We start from the raw sequence: 19,172 nt of genomic DNA on the forward strand, positions 1-19,172 counted from the left end.
ACAGAGACATTCTGAAGACAGTTAATTTTAGGTTGTGTTAATGTGTCCTATGTTTTATTATTCATTTCTTTCTTCGTTACACGTACTAAACATTACTTTATAGCCTTGTACTGTATAAAATTATATTTGAGTCCTTGACGTAAGAAAAGTGAAAATCCGTTAATAAGTCAGACAGTTACTTCACTTCCCCTTCGGCTGTCCGCCTCCCTCCATAGGTGCTATGCACGTTGCAGGTTACACAGTGGCTCGGCGCAGGATTACATTTTCGCCACGGCTGGTCTAGTATATACAGTCACGAAGCTCAATACGTAGTAAATATGCAAACATTAGATAGTTGCTCACCACCAGGATCGCTAATATCGCCTCATTATAGACAATGCGAAATAGTACCAGCACAGTCTATTGTTTCTAGCACCCTCAAAACTCAAGCTTCGTGACTGTATATAGTAGACTGTGGTATCATTAGATAGTTTTATCCCGGATGAAGCCAAGCAACAAGAAAATGTAAATTGTTCGTATTAGGCACCGTTTTCAAGCTGTGACTTTTCATGCATTGTTTATACAGCTACAGTGACACAATTACAGCAAAACAGTTCAGTTAATTCAATCAATCTTATCACAGTACACAAAGAAAACCCCCATCTCTCTGCTAGTTCATAATAATTGCCCACAAGGCCCTCTTATCGTGTTGCAAGTCCGTTTGTTTACATCACAGGAAGGTGCAAAATGCGGAAAAAGATCCTTCACATTTCTTGTAGGCCTAAATCAGCATATATATTATTTTAATGTACCGAAGTACATATGATATTTCCATGCAGATATTCTGCGTCATCATACGATGAAAGAGTAATGGAACGGAGAAAAATTCTCTCCGGCGCCGGGATTTGAGCCCGGGTTTTCAGCATCAGCACGTAGAGCTGAAAACCCGGGTTCAAATCCCGGCGCAGGAGAGAATTTTTCTCCGTTCCATTACTCTTTCATCGTATGATGACGCAGAATACCTGCATGGAAATATCATATGTACTTCGGTACATTAAAATAATATATATGATATGCGTAAATCACTTCGTGATTTAAGACGGCGCTTATTCCGTCGGATCCCGGCCAACTAGTCACTCATATCGAGTGCACCTCAGCACATGTGTGGACTTCGGTCCTGCGTTCATAGACATCTATGACGCAGTGCAGAGGGCGGCCACTAGAAGGAACCCAAGAGTTGGAGCTTAATCTGAGACGATTCTAACCGGCGTCGGAGTTGTATCCGGTGTGGCTTAGTTGATAAAGCATCAGCACGTAGAGCTGAAAACCCGGGTTCAAATCCCGGCGCCGGAGAGAATTTTTCTCCGTTCCATTACTCTTTCATCTAAATCAGCATGTTCTCTTCTGCCAGGGTATTGACATAACTAGGGTCCATATTCCAGCTACCTATAAACTAGTGTTGTGGGATTTAATAGAGTAATCTATTCGATTAATCGATCAATTTCTGTTGTAAGATTAATCGATCAAAAATATTTAATCGAATAATCGAATCGATTAAAATTAATCGGTTGTAGTTGATATTAATTATTATTTTGTTAATACGAACTCATACTAAAAATTCTGACAATATTTCTCTCTCGGAAATTGCTTACTTAAAAGCACAATGGTACTGTTATTTTCTAACTGTAAACCAGATAGAGTAGGGAAAATCTTTGCAAAAACACTTCAGAAAGGGATGGAAATATGACATTGACCTAGTCTACCTGTATTGAAAGTTGAAAGACAATGCGAAACCCTTATTAAATTTTATGGTTTTCCAAGAAAACTTCCACCTTGTTGTCAGCTCATGTTCGTAGAATACGAAATATATACTTTTCTGGGATTCGTCCCCCTCATCCCTTATAAAATAGCCGTGTCTACACTGTGTGCAAGTGAGAGCGTAACTACCTTCCTCTCTTTCTAAAATCTGGTAATTCGATTACAATAGGGGCCAGTCTTCTGTTTCGACCGCTGTAGTTTTGGGCTATTCCATATGAAATCGATCAGTAAAAAACCTCGCATTATTTTTATACTCCAATTTTTTCCCTATTTATACAAGGTGCTGAGGGGAGTGCATTTTCAAAAATATACTATCGAAAGTCAAACGGTTTTCGTATTATTGAGCGACAAATTTAGCGTATTTTATAAAAACAAGCCTCTTTCAGCGCTCAGAACTCTGGAACCATTTACTGCAGAACATTGAACGAGAGCTTATTTTGAAGCTGGCATTTCGTAGGTTATGTTAAGAAGTAATCCTTATTTTTATTGTACACAGAGAGACAGATAATCTGATTTTACTTGTTTTTAGGCTTTTTGATCATTCGTAAAAATGTAAAAAAATATTGAGAAAAAACCTTGCATTATTAAGAGGGATTCGGCATTGTTTGCTTAGTGGCTCGGCAATAAGTTTCGAGGGTATTAAATAAATTATTTTCACACGCCTAGACTTGAACGGCGCAGTACCGCACGCACTGGCCGAGAGCTGAAGATAAGCAAGTGTTGGGCGTCATTTTACTCCTGTGTTATGAAAACTTGTGATAAAGCTAGCACAGCCATGACTGCTAGACGAAACATCACGTGTTTATGTCTCCTGGCCTTGCTTGTCTGGACTACCTCCCGCCTCACAGTCAGCTGGTTAGTTCACGCGCGTACTATTTATTTTCTTTATTTGATATTTTCAATACTCTCTTATCAACGTACCACCAGTAAAGAATATGTGTTTATTTGTATTTTCAATGCGGAATCTAACTATATATTTTTAAAATATTTTTTCGTTGCCAAAGGCGTCTTAATGAAGAAAAATCTAAATTTCTCCATTTCCATAAAAAGTAAGAAAAACTTTTACATGTCAATATAAACTTTAACTTCTCAGCATCAAAATAAACCATGATTTTGATCACTGGGTGAAAGGGTTTCGGAGCTACAACAGTTTAAAGTTGCTAATTTTATGAAAATACGATACATTTAAATATTATTAATTTAAACACTATGAAGTTCTGATGCCTCAAACTTTACACAAAGCATTATATCACAGTTGTCTACGGACAGAAAAAGTTTCATTGTATTTAAAAATTGCAAGGTCAATTTTCTCTATATTTCGGTCGATTTGAGATGGAATAGCCCTTTTGCAGTTGCAGTTTTTGTACTGTGTTTGTATATGAAGGTTGTGTGTTTAGTTTGATAAAGAAAAACCAGTTTTCTGTGGTTTGTGAAAAGTGTAAACTCCATTATGTCATATGAGAATTTGAGACGTAAACTCTGTGAAACTTTTGGATTTAAATTGAATGATCATGGAGAAGTGCTTGACAGAAAAAAAAACAACTTTTTTTTTTCGTGTTTAGTGATGCAGGAAACATTGTTACTAGATGTAGAGCGGCACTTAATTCGGAGCATGTGAATGCACTCACATGTTTAAAATCATGGATGAAAAGCAGTATTGACTGTCACCTGACAGGTGTAACCGCAATAGCTGTATGATATTAAAGCTCTTGGCGGTGCCCAAACATGGGCGACTGGCGGAGAAGCCCAGACGCGTTATGTAAGGAATACAAATGCGAGCGTTCCAGCTTCAGGCGCCAGTGGCTTATGACTGGTTGGCCATGAACCCATCTCCAAGGATACCGAAAGGGATCTGAGTGGAGGCCACTTTTGTTGGGTCAATCCAAATACATTAAAAAACCATTCATTCATAGTGTTCTGTCCACGCGCAGGTCTTTCACTGCAAACCCAGCATTATCCAGTCCTTCCTATTTTTTACCTTCCTCTTTGTCTCCGCATATGATCCATTTATCTTAAGGGGAAAGGATGGTATTTTTAAAACTTTTTTTCCTATTTGGTGTAAAATATTAATTTTGTGCGAGATCGTGCGTATTTGCTTGTTTTCCGCACAGAACCAATACGCGGTAAGTGTGAAATACCACATTCAGTATTCCCAACGTAACACACACATAACAATTTCCCTCTTCTTACCGCTTAAGCGCAACATTCATTTTACTGCTTTAGGCTTTTAACATATTATTTTTTGAAACGTTTAACATAGTAATAATTATAAATTGGAAACTTACCACTGCAATTTCACCTAAATTGCAATGTTAATTATTGTTTTTAAATATTTGCAAAAATTAAGTAAAGTCTACTACTCCACGAAACTTACTGCATTCCTGATACAAGTAACATTAAGGAAGCCGTGAAAAAATCAACAAGATTCCAGACTCATCATAGACTGGGGGGAAAAAAAGACAGACGTATATCACGGCCTGCTGGAGTATAGTAAACACAGAAAACATCTTATAGGAACAATGTTGAAGATAGATATATTTGTTTTCCAAAGTTGCCGTCATTGAACAGAAACCAAGATGGAGATTTCATTGCAACTATTAGAAATTCCTCTTTCAGGTATGTAATAAATGATCTTCGCACAAAATAATGTACGATACACGAGCGGTATGTTTGTTTTCATGTTCTTGGAAATTAAAAAAGCTCAACTACGTTTCGCTTTTTCAATCTTTTCCTCGACCATGAAAACGTCAACATACCGCTCTTGTAACGTATATTACTATTTTGTATGTAGAGAGCTCATAGCTGTGGCAACTCAACCAAAGAAAAATATTTTGAAAAAAAAAATTATTTGGGGGCCCAAATTTGAAAAAAATATACCCAATGCAGGATTGTACTAAAACCGATATATCTAAACCGTTTTTAAAGATAGATTCAAATAGTTTTTTGCAATGTATTTGCAAAAGCATGTTATACAAACTGTCTGTAACAGAATTTTGATATTAGTCCCTACGTTTGTAAAATAAACAATTAAAGTTTAATTAACAATTTTCTGATTTCCTTTCTTGCAAACAAACGGACGTATTTTTAAAATGAAATCAATTAACAAAATTCTGTTACAGAGAAAAGTTTCCTAATAGTCTAAAGAATGTGTGTTCTAAATTTCATGCATGTATCTTTAATAGTTCAGAAATTATATCCATTTTTGTCTGGCAATGTAGCAAAAAAAAAATGAAGTTACTGGAAACCGATAAAAGCGGGCGTGTGATTTAAAAATCCATAGCGCAGGAAGTTTAAAAATGACGTCTCATCATCCGATAAGGGCACAAATACCCACAAAATGTTATGCAATGCATTCCACACATATCAAAGGGCATTTTAAAGAAAACAAATTTTTTTGAAAATTTAATTTACCGGAAACAACAATAAAAGTGGGCGAGTAATTTAAAAATCCATAACGCAGGAAGTTTGAAAATGGCGACACAACATCCGATAAGGGCACAAATACCCACAAAATGTTATGCTATGCATTCCACACATATCAAAGGGTATTTTAAAGAAAAAAAATTTTTTTTTTTTTGAAAATTTAATTTACCGGAAACAACAATAAAAGTGAGCGAGTGATTTAAAAATCCATAACTCAGGAAGTTTAAAAATGGCGACTCAACATCCGATAAGGGCACAAATACCCACAAAATGTTATGCTATGCATTCCACACATATCAAAGGGTATTTTAATTTTTTTTTAAATTTACCTACTAATTGTTCACCAAAAAATACCATCCTCTCCCCTTAATATCGTGTATCATCTGATATCTTCTTCTGCCCCGAACTCTTCTCCCGTTTACCAATCCTTCCAGTGCATCCTTCAGTAGGCAGTTTCTTCTCAGCCAGTGACCCAACCAATTCCTTTTTCTCTTCCTGATCAGTTTCAGCATCATTCTTTCTTCACCCACTCTTTCCAACACAGCTTCATTTCTTATTCTGTCTGTCCACTTCACACGCTCCATTCTTCTCCATATCCACATTTCAAATGATTCTAGTCGTTCTCTTCATTTCACCGTAATGTCCATGTTTCTGTCCCATACAATGCCACACTCCACCCAAAGCACTTCACTAGTCTCTTCCTTAGTTCTTTCTCCAGAGGGCCACAGAAGATGCTCTTTTTTCTATTAAAAGCTTCCTTTACCATTGCTATCCTCCTTTTGACTTCCTGGCAGCAGCTCATGTTACTGCTTATAGTACATCCCAAGTATTTGAAGCTGTCCACTTGCTCTACTGCCTCATTTAGTATTCGCACTTTTCCCATAGGTACTTTTTTTTCATATCAGGAAGAACTACTTAGAATATACAAATATTAATTGTAAATATGTTAAGTAATAACATAAAATTTAATCTATAAATACGAACATAGTCTAAGCCTTTTAGACTTTCAGAAAATTTAATAAATAATACTGCCTTAATACGCGGATATCCATATTATTTGTCACAAATTTCTCCCATGACACATATTTTTACGTTTATTGTCTTGTTTTAAATTTAAGAGCAATTGTGTACATATCATAGAGAAGAAAAATAAATAAAAATCGGGATAAACCGTATCGGAGATACAGCCACAATATGTGTGAAGAAAAAATGTACTCATGTTTAGTAGAAAAGTATCAATTTTATTTAAAACAAGTCACCATCTTCTATACATTGAGAGTAAACATGTCGGTTGCTATAACAACCGTCGTGCTCTATCCATTTGCTACCCGTTGCTTATACACCCGCTCTCACGTGCGCTGCATATGACTCGACATTTTGAGTTTTCTCTTTTCACTCAACTTCACTCGCGAATTTTTCCAATTTAACTTGTCGATTGCTGATTTTTTCTCAATTTAAATTTTAGCCTGGTTCGTTACGGATCGCTTTACACCACTGTGAACGTTCTATCGCTTCGCATTCTCGAGTTACACTGCCTCGGCTGCCGCGCGATCCGATAATTAGTGCAGTCCCCTCCCGCGTATCGCTAAATGACATCACCAGCCGTTTACTTCATTGGGATATGTCGTGTAGTTTAGAAATTATAGGCGCGACAAAACTGGTCTGAAAATGTGTCGGTCGATTTTTTAGGGTGGTACTCTGGTACTGGACAGCATTTATAGATGTATTCATGTCAGAAACAAATGAACGTTTGATTTAAAGCAAAATTCAAAGAAATTACGAAAATATAAAAAATTTTGTGCAGAAAAACTCTTCGTAGGTGCTTCTAAATGAAAAACTTCATTAGCTTAAAATAGCTTGATATAATATCTGATAGAGAACGCATAAGTTATAGAACAAACTTTCATAAATGTCTAACATAATATGACACTACTTCCCCGAGGATTTTTATTGGGTTATTTTACGACGCTGTATCAACATCTAGGTTATTTAGCGTCTGAATTAAATGGTGATAATGCAGGTGAAATGAGTCCGGGGTCCAGCACCGAAAGTTACCCAGCATTTGCTCGTATTGGGTTGAGGGAAACCCCCGGAAAAAACCTCAATCAGACAACTTGCCCCGACCGGGATTCGAACCCTGTGCCAGTTTAAAATGATGGCATCATCACTTAATTGTTCTTGTGCATTGGGACAACTCCATATGCCCTGATACATCACGCACAACGAGGCATTCTATTCAGTATCAGTAACACTATGGCTGTAAGATTGTATAAGACTCATCTTTAAAAAAATGCAAAAAAGAAACAAACTTAATAATCTGTTCTGAATCAATGGAAACCTGGTTTCGCGGCCAGACGCGCTGACCGTCCCCGAGGAGAAAAATAAGTGTATGTAGCGGATATCTTCCCCTTCTGACGTCACGGTGTGCACAGATAAAGCAGCTGAAATATAGGATGTGAATTATTCATGCAAAAGTGAAACTGACATAGAAATCTGTCCCAAAATATAAATGATTTCACAAGAAATCTTAATAATGCATATTGGAGAAGTATTTGGCTATACCGTGGTATATTGTAAAGACTTCATATGTGTTTGAATATGTATTAGCAAGCTGCAATAAAATGAAACAGAATCCTTAACAGAGCAACTCACGTTCTCTGGTGTTTAGAATGCGCGGTCCGCCATTAATAATAACTAGTCGTCCCTTTGTCCCTCAATCCATCACCTTCATCAATGCCATTACCGAACGCTAAGCCCACCATTACAACAATAAGACGCCTCATACTTTATTCCGGTCTGGCCTTCGGGATTTACGCTCAGATATTAAAACAAAACAAAAATCACACATCTTGTCCGCATGTACAATCAGACGAAACAAAATACGTACGTAAGTCCTGTCATATCTGACAGCTGAAGATCGCTCACACGATTGTATAAAAACTATTCATATTCTAGTTTCGTAGTTACTAAGCAACCAAACGTAAAAAAAAAAAAAAGAAGGAACAACATAAATTCCGCAGAAGAGCTAATTAATAATACATTTTTCGCAATATTGTCTAATCCAGCTAAAATTTCATCTCACACTTTTATTTCTTTCGCAGGACTTCATTATTTTTAGTATTTTAAAAAATGTTCTCTCTTTTTTTTTTTTTTTACTATTCTACAAATAACTCAACTTGTTATGCTTTTAGCTCGAACCTGTGTGCATATACAATATAATATTCAATCATGAAGTAAATCCCTCATTATTTTGTGTCCAATTCCACCTCTTTAGTATCGAAACTCTTAAAATGGTAAGAAAGTGTGTCAAAAGGGTCACTTCTTTGTAACCCAGAAGAGTCATGGGTCACTCAGACATTTGACCCCACGCCCTGTGCCAGTTTAAAATGATGACATCATCACTTAATTGTTCTTGTGCATTGGGACAACTCCATATGCCCTGATACATCACGCACAACGAGGCATTTTATTCAGTATCAGTAACATTATGGCTGTAAGATTGTATAAGACTCATCTTTAAAAAACAAAATGCAAAAAGAAACAGACTTAATAATCTGTTCTGAATCAATGGAAACATATATAAACAAATGAATTAACATGTAAATAGTATAAAAAAGACGAATAAATACGAAAGATAAATAAACAAACAAATGAATGAAGAAAATGAACAAATGAATGAAGAAATAAATTAATGTACAAATTGGGCGTTAAAATAATTAATTAATAATAATATAATGGGCAAGAGAATAACATTTTTATCACAGAATACAGAAATAATCAGCAATAATTTATAAATCCATAGTTCGAAGTACAACATACATGTCTAAAACTTAACAATTAGATCACAATACTAGACTGAAATTACTATCAACAGAAATAGATTATTTGAGATGATCAGCGAGACATTCCAGATTAGATAGAAACACAAGCAAGTTAATTGGATAAGAAATGGATGTTCAGAATTCTTTATTAGATTCTATAAAATACAAACAATTAAAATGTTATAGGGGCACATAAGACGAATGTCAGAGCAGAGATTACCCAGGAAAATTTTAGAATGATTTCCACCTGGAAGAATGAAGAAAGATCTACTTAAGGTCACATAAGGCTATTAACTAGTTTGTATTTATAAGAATGCTACATCATATCAATATTAATTTAAAAAGAAGAATTTCTAAAAACATATTTTATTAATCAACAACACAATCTTAATTCTGAATATTAAAATTAAATCTAAAAATGAAATGTGAAATTTAATCAACTGACCTATTCTGATAAATATTCCAAAACCACTGTTTCTGAAATCTCTTGTTTTCTAATTCTCCAACCACTTCATAAATGCTCTCTTTTAAAGCTTTCATGAGATTTTTTGGGAATTATTCTCAATTCTGCTTTATAAGATTCTTCTAAAATATCTGCTGGTACCGGTAAATTGATTTTGTTTCGTATTTAGCAACAATATCGATAAATTCAACAAACCACCATGGCTAATGAGAAAGACAGGCTGTGGCGTGACGTCACATTCTTAGTCATAACATGGCCAACACTGAACAAGTTTATATATAAATGCACGTTAAACATGAGTTTAATATAGCAATTCTTTTGTTTTTTTAGAACTCTGAACATGTATTTATATTAAGCGATTGTCAAGATGGCCATGACTAGACCATGATAATCAAGTAATTCCAATTCGTACCATAGCCTGTCTTTCTCAGTAGCCACGCAAACCGCACAATGACGTCACGAGTATATTTCAGGCTTTTGTTTCAAAGTAACGCATTATATTTCGTCTTAATTCTGTTATAGTGCTGATATAAAAAACAGTTTATGCTCGACCATGCCGAAACGTAGTAATTATACACCTGGTAGCAGTCCTTTAATGCATGTCATTAAAGTACACCTATTCATTAAAGTTCAGGTTTTCAATTATTCTCGGATATGCAATCGAAAGACAACTAGCAAAAGGTCGCGCAGGCTGGAAATCCAATACTGTCGCGGAAGGTTATGTTCTGTTACTATAATAATTAGCGTTAATTGTAAATAATATTCAAATAAATTCAATTTGTCATCTCGTTTTTCAATGTCGAATTCAATTTCAAGATTATATCAAGTTTAACGTTTATCTTACTCTCTAGATTATATCAAGGTCGTCGACATTCGTTGCCCGGAAAAAAATCAATACTTTCGCGTCTGCGCACATCTCACAATTTACGAGATTGCACAGGGTCAGTTCGCTCCCCAGTTACATAAGAATAACTTGAATACTTATGAATAATTTCAAGTTAGAAATATGGTCGAGCATAAAAAGTCGTATGAAACTTGACTATAATGGTAATTAAGACGCTCGTATGAAAATTATGAAACTCGCTTGCGCTCATTTCATAAACATCCTCGCGTCTTAATTACTATCATTATAGGCTCGTTGCATAATGTACTATTTTGAAACTCGTTTATAATGTTAAAATTAACATTATAAACTAATGTCATACTATACTATGTTGAATTATATTATAAAGGAATAAGTCAATAGGTGAAATAACAAATAAAAATACCCAAAACATGTAAATAACTAAATAAAACAGATAAAGATATGAAGTAAATTCCATTTCATATCCTTTGGCACACATTAAGGGTTTCGTAACTTGCAAGCAGCATACGTTTAAAACAGATGAAAAATATCATCTTACAAAACACAAGATGAAAACAATAAAACAGGAGCTTAATCGAGGGTTCAGAATGACAAGGTTCTATCTAGTGTTTAGTAAATTTTACAGGAGAGCATTTTAAAAGTTTGGTTGTTAATAGAATCAATGCAGATAAGAACCTTTTCAAACTAACTTTATCACGAACAATAACTGAGATATCAACATATAATTTATATGATAGATAGCTATGAAATAGCAGAATTCAATGCAACAAAAATCTCAATTTTGCTAAAAATGTCAGATAGAATCTTGTCATTCTAAGGCCGCGTAATGTTGGAGAAGTATTACATGTTACCCAATGTTTCATGTTATCGTAGGCTATACATGTGAATTTGGTATGATTCTAATCTCAAATTTGCTTCTCTTCTGTTTGTTGCAGCCCACAAGGACCTCCTCCTGCGTATGGAATGAACCCTCCACCCCCACCGGGCCCCCATGTCACGCCTGCAGGTAACTATCAACTTCCTGTATCACTATGGCAACAGGAAATCCAAGATGACCAATAGATGTAGGTACATCATTGCAAAAAAACGCATTTCTCACATTAACGAACCAGGAAGTTAAAAACATTAGGTACAGTAATACATATTTTATTAGATATTGAATTGATGCATGCACAGAGTCCATAATATTCCGTCATTTCCTATTTTTTTAATGGACGGTTGCATAAGACACTTATATAAGTTGTTTCTTGAAAAGAATGTTTCTAAAATTCAATATTTTAAATTGTTGGTATCCATATTTTTCTCTTAAGACGTATATTATTTATTGAAAAGAATAAACATCAGCCCACAAAATGTAGGTGGCCACAAAGTCCTTGAATTCTAGAAGACAATAACACTGGAAATTTGAACATGGGTTTACATGATATTTTAAAACCACATAAAAAAAATAAAATAAAAAGAATATAAAAATATATAAAAAAAATAAAAAATAAAACATGCAATGTAACAATAAGTCCTGTGCCGTGGCGTCACGGTCTAAGGCATCGCGCCTAGGACTCGCGTTACGGAATGCGCGCTGGTTCGAGTCCTCATGGGGGAAGAAATTTTCTCATTACATTTCGGCCAGCGTATGGAACCGGTGCCCACCCAGCATCGTGATGCACTTGGGGAGCTACGATAGGTAGCTAAATCCGGTTGCAAATGCCAGCTATAACGGCTGCGAGGATCATTGTGCTAACCACACGATACCTCCATTCTGGTTGGATGATCGTCCATCTCTGCTTCGGCATGTGGGCGTGAGGCCAGCAGCTGGCTGGTCGGTCTAGGCCCTTCACGGGCTGTAGCGCCACGGATTAAATTATTATTATGTAACAATAATATAAATAAAATGGTATAAAAGTGATTAAATTTGGATTGATAATTAATGAGAAGAAAACAAAATTCTTAAAATGTAGCACAAAGAGAGAAACTTCAGGAGATTTTAAAATAAATGATATAACAATTCAACAAGTACCAAGTTTCAAATATCTTCGATCAACTGTTAATAACAACACCACTGAGGAAGAAATAAGAGAAAGAATTGTAATGGGAAACAAACATACTATTATTTCAATGTACCAAAGTACATATGATATTTCCATGCAGATATTCTGCGTCATCATACGATGAAAGAGTAATGGAACGGAGAAAAATTCTCTCCGGAGCTGGGATTTGAACCCGGGTTTTCAGCTCTACGTGCTGACGCTTTATCCACTAAACCACACCGGATTCCACCCCGGCGTCGGAAGAATCGTCTCAGTTTTAAGTTCCAACTCTTGGGTTCCCTCTAGTGGCCGCCCTCTGCACTACGTCATAGATGTCTATGAACATAGGACTGAAGTCCACACATGTGCTGAGGTGCACTCGTTATGAGTGACTAGTTGGCCGGGATCCAACATAGTGCAGAGGGCGGCCACTAGAGGGAACCCAAGAGTTGGAACTCAATCAGAGACAATTCTGTCCGACGCCGGGGTTGTATCTGGTGTGGCTTAGTGGATAAAGCATCAGCACGTAGAGCTGAAAACCCGGGTTCAAATCCCGGCGCCAGAGAGAGTTTTTCTCCGTTCCATTACTCTTTCATCGCATGAAAGCATACCATGCCAACCTACAGTTATTTTGAAGTAAATTGATATCTAAACAGTCCAAATTTAAGCTATACTGTACTACAATAAGACTTGTAGTAACTTATGCCAGCGAAACATGGGTCCTTAAAAATTCCATAAAACACAAACTACTAATTTTTGAAAGAGCAATACTAAGGAAAATTTTTGGTCCAACTAAAATGAATGATGGTACATGGAGAATTAAATACAACAGTGAACTGAATGAGCTGGTAATGAATAGGAACCTAATAAATCATATAAAATCGCTAAGATTAGGATAGTTTGGTCATCTATATATATAATTTGAACTGGTAATGGAAATTACGGGACAACGGCTGAACGGATTTTAATAAATGACCCCTCATTTTGAAGCTTGGAACCCAAAGTTTTTCGGAAAAATAGTAGTTTTCAGTGAAATGTTAGTTTTCCTACATAATTTTCTTATTTTCCAAAATCCATCTTTCATTAGTTTTGAGAACTAATTGCATTTCAAAATAAAACAAAAAACACACACTAATAAACAATAGGCTGTTACACGAAGGCCATGACCTGCAGGATTGCTAGGGTTCAAATTCAATTGGTTATGAAAACCTTAAAAACTTACTAAAAATTATTTACAGGTCTGATTCTGTGGTGTGTAATTTTCTGAGTACAGCTGTGTATTGGATATTAAAATCTACAAAACTAGAGGTGGTTTGATGGCATTATTACCATTACAAATGAATTATTATTATTATTATTATTATTATTATTATTATTATTATTATTATTATTATTATTATTATTATAGTTAATGCCATGATGTTAATATATAAACTACAAAACTTGCGTAAGATAATAATATTATTATTATTATTAAAAATCAAATATTTTATAGTTAATTTATTAATCAAGTGAGTTGGGTCTTTTTCATATATTTAATGGCGGTGTGATGTAGATTCAGTACTGGCTCGAGAGAGCGCAAAAATTACAGTTCCTAAGGAAAGATGGTATTACTTATCGATAAAGTAAGAGGCCTAGAAAATTTTGTAGTGTCCCAATCATTTCAGCAAGATCTCTTAGCAGGATAAAATGATTTTACCCTCTACATTTCAAGCTCTCCATGCAGCAGCTATACCAAGATGCTATGTCTATTGTTCGAAAACATAGCAAACCCTGACTTTCTTTAACTTTCACCTACAATCCGCAATGACCTGAAATAGCTATTGCTTTACTCCCACATGAAAAACCCACTGATCGTCCTGACATTGTTACTTGCGTTTTCGCGTTGAAACTCAAAACCTGAAGGTGGATAGGTTCAAGAAAAAGTATTTGGCATAAAGAAAACCATTCAGAGGGAGTATGTTTCATTGTTATGGAAGCAAATAATTTTCAAAATATCTGGTATTTTTCGTTGAAAATAAATCTGAAAAATTTTTATTTGAACGTCTAACGAACTTAGTTTGCAGCATTTGCTGCACAAGCCACTAGTATAAATAGAATGGAGAATAATAGACTGGTCAAACAAATATACAAATGGAAACCAACAGTTTACAGAAAGCAGGGTAGACCAAAAAAACAGATGGGAGGATGATGTCATCAATTTCAAATCATTTCAAGTATCTCATTTCCATACTACTCAGACTTCCATTTCTTGTCCACTTGCAAAATCAGTTTGTTAAAAAATATATACATATCTTAACTACAAGTTTGGACGTCATCGCAAGATAAGTTAATTGCATTGTACTCTCTAACCTTCAAAACAACAAACACAACCTTCTCTTTTACATAATTGTTTTACTCGCATGGGCTGTTAAATATAAATTAAAATCAACCAACAAAGTAAAATAATTAAAAAAAAAAAAACAATCAAACCAATAATCCCAACTAAGTAAAGCAAGTAAACTAACCAACCAAAGTACTGTACCTAACCAATTTTAGTATCCGAATGATTTTTACATAAATTAAGTTCACAATTTCCACATCTGACATTCTTTTTAGTGACACTGTGAACAGCTTTCTTGTTAGCAGCTAGAACTTGAAATAGAACTTGATTCACCTTCACCAACCACTTTCTTTCTCCAACTCCGCTGGTAAATCAGTTTCCAATACCACTTACTTATTGGCTTTTAAGGAACCCAGAGGTTCATTGCCGCCCTCACATAAGCCCGCTATCGGTCCCTATCCTGTGCAAGATTAATCCAGTCTCTATCATCATATCCCACCTCCCTCAAATCCATTTTAATATTATCTTCCCATCTACGTCTCGGCCTCCCCAAAGGTCTTTTTCCCTCCGGCCTCCCAACTAACACTCTATATGCATTTCTGGATTCGCTCATACGTGCTACATGCCCTGCCCATCTCAAACGTCTGGATTTAATGTTCCTAATTATGTCTGGTGAAGAATACAATGTGTGCAGTTCTGTGTTGTGTAACTTTCTCCATTCTCCTGTAACTTCATCCCTGTTAGTCCCAAATATTTTCCTAAGAAACTTATTCTCAAACACCCTTAACCTATGTTCCTCTCTCAAAGTGAGAGTCCAAATTTCACAGCATACAGAACAACCGGTAATACAACTGTTTTATAAATTCTAACTTTCAGATTTTTTGACAGCAGACTGGATGATAAAAGCTTCTCAACCGAATAATAACACGCATTTCCCATATTTATTCTACGTTTAATTTCCTCCCGAGTATCATTTATATTTGTTACTGTTGCTCCCAGATATTTGAATTTTTCCACCTCTTCAAAGGATAAATTTCCAATGTTTATATTTCCATTTCGTACAATATTCTCGTCACGAGACATAATCATATACTTTGTCTTTTCGGGATTTACTTCCAAACCTATCCCTTTACTTGCTTCAAGTAAAATTCCCGTATTTTCCCTAATCGCTTGTGGATTTTCTGCTAACATATTCACATTTCCAATACCACTATAATCTCAATTTTACACAAACAGTAGACCTACTATCATCCACAAAGCAACTCATGTTTATGTTTTGTATTCCCGAATACAACTAGATTTGAATACACACACTCAAGCTTCCACACTGCAAGAAACTGGTAAAGTGAAGAATTGAAAGAATCAACGACTTTAAGGGCATTGGAAACGGTTACAACAATGGTCAAAAATCACAGAATTCAAACTTGAAAATGTTTAAAAATTTAGGTCGCATGAAATACCAAGGATGAGTAAAATTTACCCACCAACAAATACTTCAATTATTAAGGTTTTATATTTTAAATCTAAAACAGAACAAATATAATGTGTTCACTTATACCGGTACTTTATCATGTTAGAGACAAATAGAGAGAGGGTGAAAACAGTGAGATTTTATTTATTACTAAGCATTTTAGATTATAAAAAGGGTGGGCAATTTTTGCCCCAACCTTGGTAATACTAGGGTTAATGATTACGAATTTCTCATTTGTTTACAGTCATTGTCCAAGGTCCAATGCTGGGTTCGTCTCCCTGCAACTTGCAGTGTCCTTCATGTCACGCTTCGATTCAGACCAGGGTCGACTATGAAGCCAACACAAAAACGCATCTTTTCGCCCTTCTGCTGTGCCTTATGTGAGTCTTGACTTCTGATCCCGAAATTTTCTAGTACGGTATTGGTAACTTGACTTGGCATATGAGGAGCATAGTTTCAAAACGTATTAAGTCCACCAATGGACGAAATTAAATTTGTTACTTTCTATTTATTTATCTTTCATGCTGTGAAGTCTGATGGTTCCAAGTCGTCATATTTGTAAACTGTGAAACCAGTACTTAAAAATGGTTTTGTGTAGTGTTTTTAAAACTTCTCTGGTTTACGAGTAACCCAGTTTTTCGTCGTTCGTGTAAAAAAAATTGTAAATGACACATAATATGTTTTGAAATGATGCTCCTCATATGGTCTGCCTCTTTTGATGACAATGTATATTTTATTTTAGCAATTTAGTGAGAGAGATTTGGGATATTTGAGATGTTGATATAAATAATCCATCTGACTAAAGTGGGAAGACATACTCATGCCTTCTACTCAACTGATGAATTCTTTATGCTTGTAAATTCAGTTTATCTGCCTACTATGTATTTATATATTTTCTCATAAGATGGGGATCGATACCAGTCTAGGAATTATTCTAGAGGGAAGAACAAAATATTTAGGTAATATTTTGTTAAAGAATGATTAAGTGATTATAAAATATATATATATATATCTTTTGTATGAAAGCCGCTAATTGAAAATCGAATTGGTTAAAAGATCTGGAATTAGAAATAAACAGATTAAGTCTAAATTGGCTATGGAGAGATCTAGGGACTGTAAACACGAACACTATTGGAAGAAATGTAAAAGAGAGGACAAACGAAATTTCGAGACAAGATATTTTTCCATGTTGAAGCTTTCGTACACTATTTTCAACACTTGAATATAAATAATTGCTTAAATGGCGATCTTACTCGTGTTAATTATGTAAGCATGTGTGGCTTACAGCTGTTTCGGTGTTACTTGAAACCATCCTCAGAGCCTACTAGATCTCGGCGCTATCTCAACTTCGCTGCCTGTTGTGTGGGTGCGCTCGTGTGATGAAGAGTTGTGTCAAATAGTGTGTGTGTTCTGAAATTGATCTGTGTGTTGAGAATTTGATTATGGTGTGTTTTAGTGTGTCTGTATATTTCATATATACGAGGGGGATCCAGGAAATAACGACCGTTCGCGCATACCCGCCGCGCAGCTGACTCCCCTTCCTTGTTTGAAGGTCAACTGGCTTCCTTAACTTGTGTTCTCATAATGTTGTGAGTACTGGTTGCAACAAGTCGCCATTGTGCATTTTGTGTTACTTCAAAATGAACGACGTGATTGATAATCCCGCCGACTGTGAGGTGAGGAGTGTGATTCGATTTTTGAATGCCCGACATTTGAAACCTGCAGAAATTTACCGGCAATTGAAAGAAGTGTATGGTGATACTGTAATGAATGAAAGAAATGTGTGAAAATGGTGCGAAATGTTCAACAATGGGCGAACAAATGTCCACGATGAAACTCGACCCGGACGCCCATCACTCATCACAGAAGACCTGAAGACTAAAGTGAACGACAGAATCTTGCAAGACAGGCGCACATCACTCGACGAATTGCATATTGCCTTTCCTGACATTTCTCGTTCTTTGCTTGGTGAAATTGTGTCGCAACATCTTGGCTACCACAAAATCTGTGCACGATGGGTTCCACGGCAACTGAGTGACCAACACAAAACTCAGAGAATGGCCTCAGCATTGACCTTCTTGATGCGATATCACACAGATGGAGACGCCTTTCTTGATCAAATTGTGACTGGTGATGAGACCTGGGTGTCTCACAACACCCCAGAGACCAAGCGCCAATCACGTCAGTGGCATCATCCCTCATCACCCAAGAAACCGAGAAAATTCAAACAGACTCTCTCAACACAAAAAGTCATGGCTACTGTCTTTTGGGATCGCAAAGGTGTTCTTTTGCTGGATTTCATGCCAAAAGGCACTACGATCAATGCAAATCGTTATTGTGAGACTTTACGAAAACTACGGCGAGCCATCCAAGACAAGAGGCGAGGAATGCTTTCGAGAGGAGTTGTGCTTCTTCACGACAACGCCCGCCCGCACACTGCTGCTTCAACTCGAGAATTGCTGGATCAATTCGGTTGGGAAATCTTTGATCGTCCGCCCTATAGTCCAGACCTTGCTCCTAGCGATTTTCACCTTTTCACTAAGCTGAAAGACTTTCTGGGTGGTACGCGTTTTGGAAGTGATGAAGAGTTGAAGAAGACAGTGAACACCTGGCTTAATGAACTGGCGGCAGAGGAGTATAACACGGGAATTCTAAAGCTAGTGAACAGATACGACAAATGTTTAAATGTAGGTGGTGATTATGTAGAGAAGTAAAGGAAGCTTCAGTTATGTAACAGACTTTGTTTTTTCAAATAAATATTTTTTTTTAAATTATTACAACAAAACGGTCGTTAGTTCCTGGATCCCCCTCGTATATATATATATATATATATATATATATATATATATATATATATATATATATATATATATATATATATTGACAGAAGGCAATTTATGAATTTGGAACAACTGGATAATACGCACGGCAGACCAATATCCATAGTCGACTCTACTAGCTGGCCACTAGTCACCGGGCCGTACT

At 35.9% G+C, this 19,172-nt stretch overlaps 1 protein-coding gene across 5 annotated transcripts in view; it reads left to right on the forward strand.

Annotated features, from left to right (window-relative positions):
* The window catches only part of LOC138702832 (lipopolysaccharide-induced tumor necrosis factor-alpha factor homolog), a 90,556-nt gene that overhangs the window by 65,925 nt on the left and 5,459 nt on the right, over window positions 1-19,172 (forward strand). For all 5 annotated transcript variants that reach the window (XM_069830149.1, XM_069830147.1, XM_069830151.1 and 2 more), the window contains exons 2-3: window positions 11,305-11,375; window positions 16,432-16,567. In XM_069830149.1, coding sequence (XP_069686250.1) covers window positions 11,305-11,375; window positions 16,432-16,567 — 207 coding nt within the window. The remainder of the gene's footprint in view (window positions 1-11,304; window positions 11,376-16,431; window positions 16,568-19,172) is intronic.

The sequence above is a fragment of the Periplaneta americana genome, chromosome 7, assembly GCF_040183065.1.
Source record: "Periplaneta americana isolate PAMFEO1 chromosome 7, P.americana_PAMFEO1_priV1, whole genome shotgun sequence".
NCBI classification, from domain to species: domain Eukaryota; kingdom Metazoa; phylum Arthropoda; class Insecta; order Blattodea; family Blattidae; genus Periplaneta; species Periplaneta americana.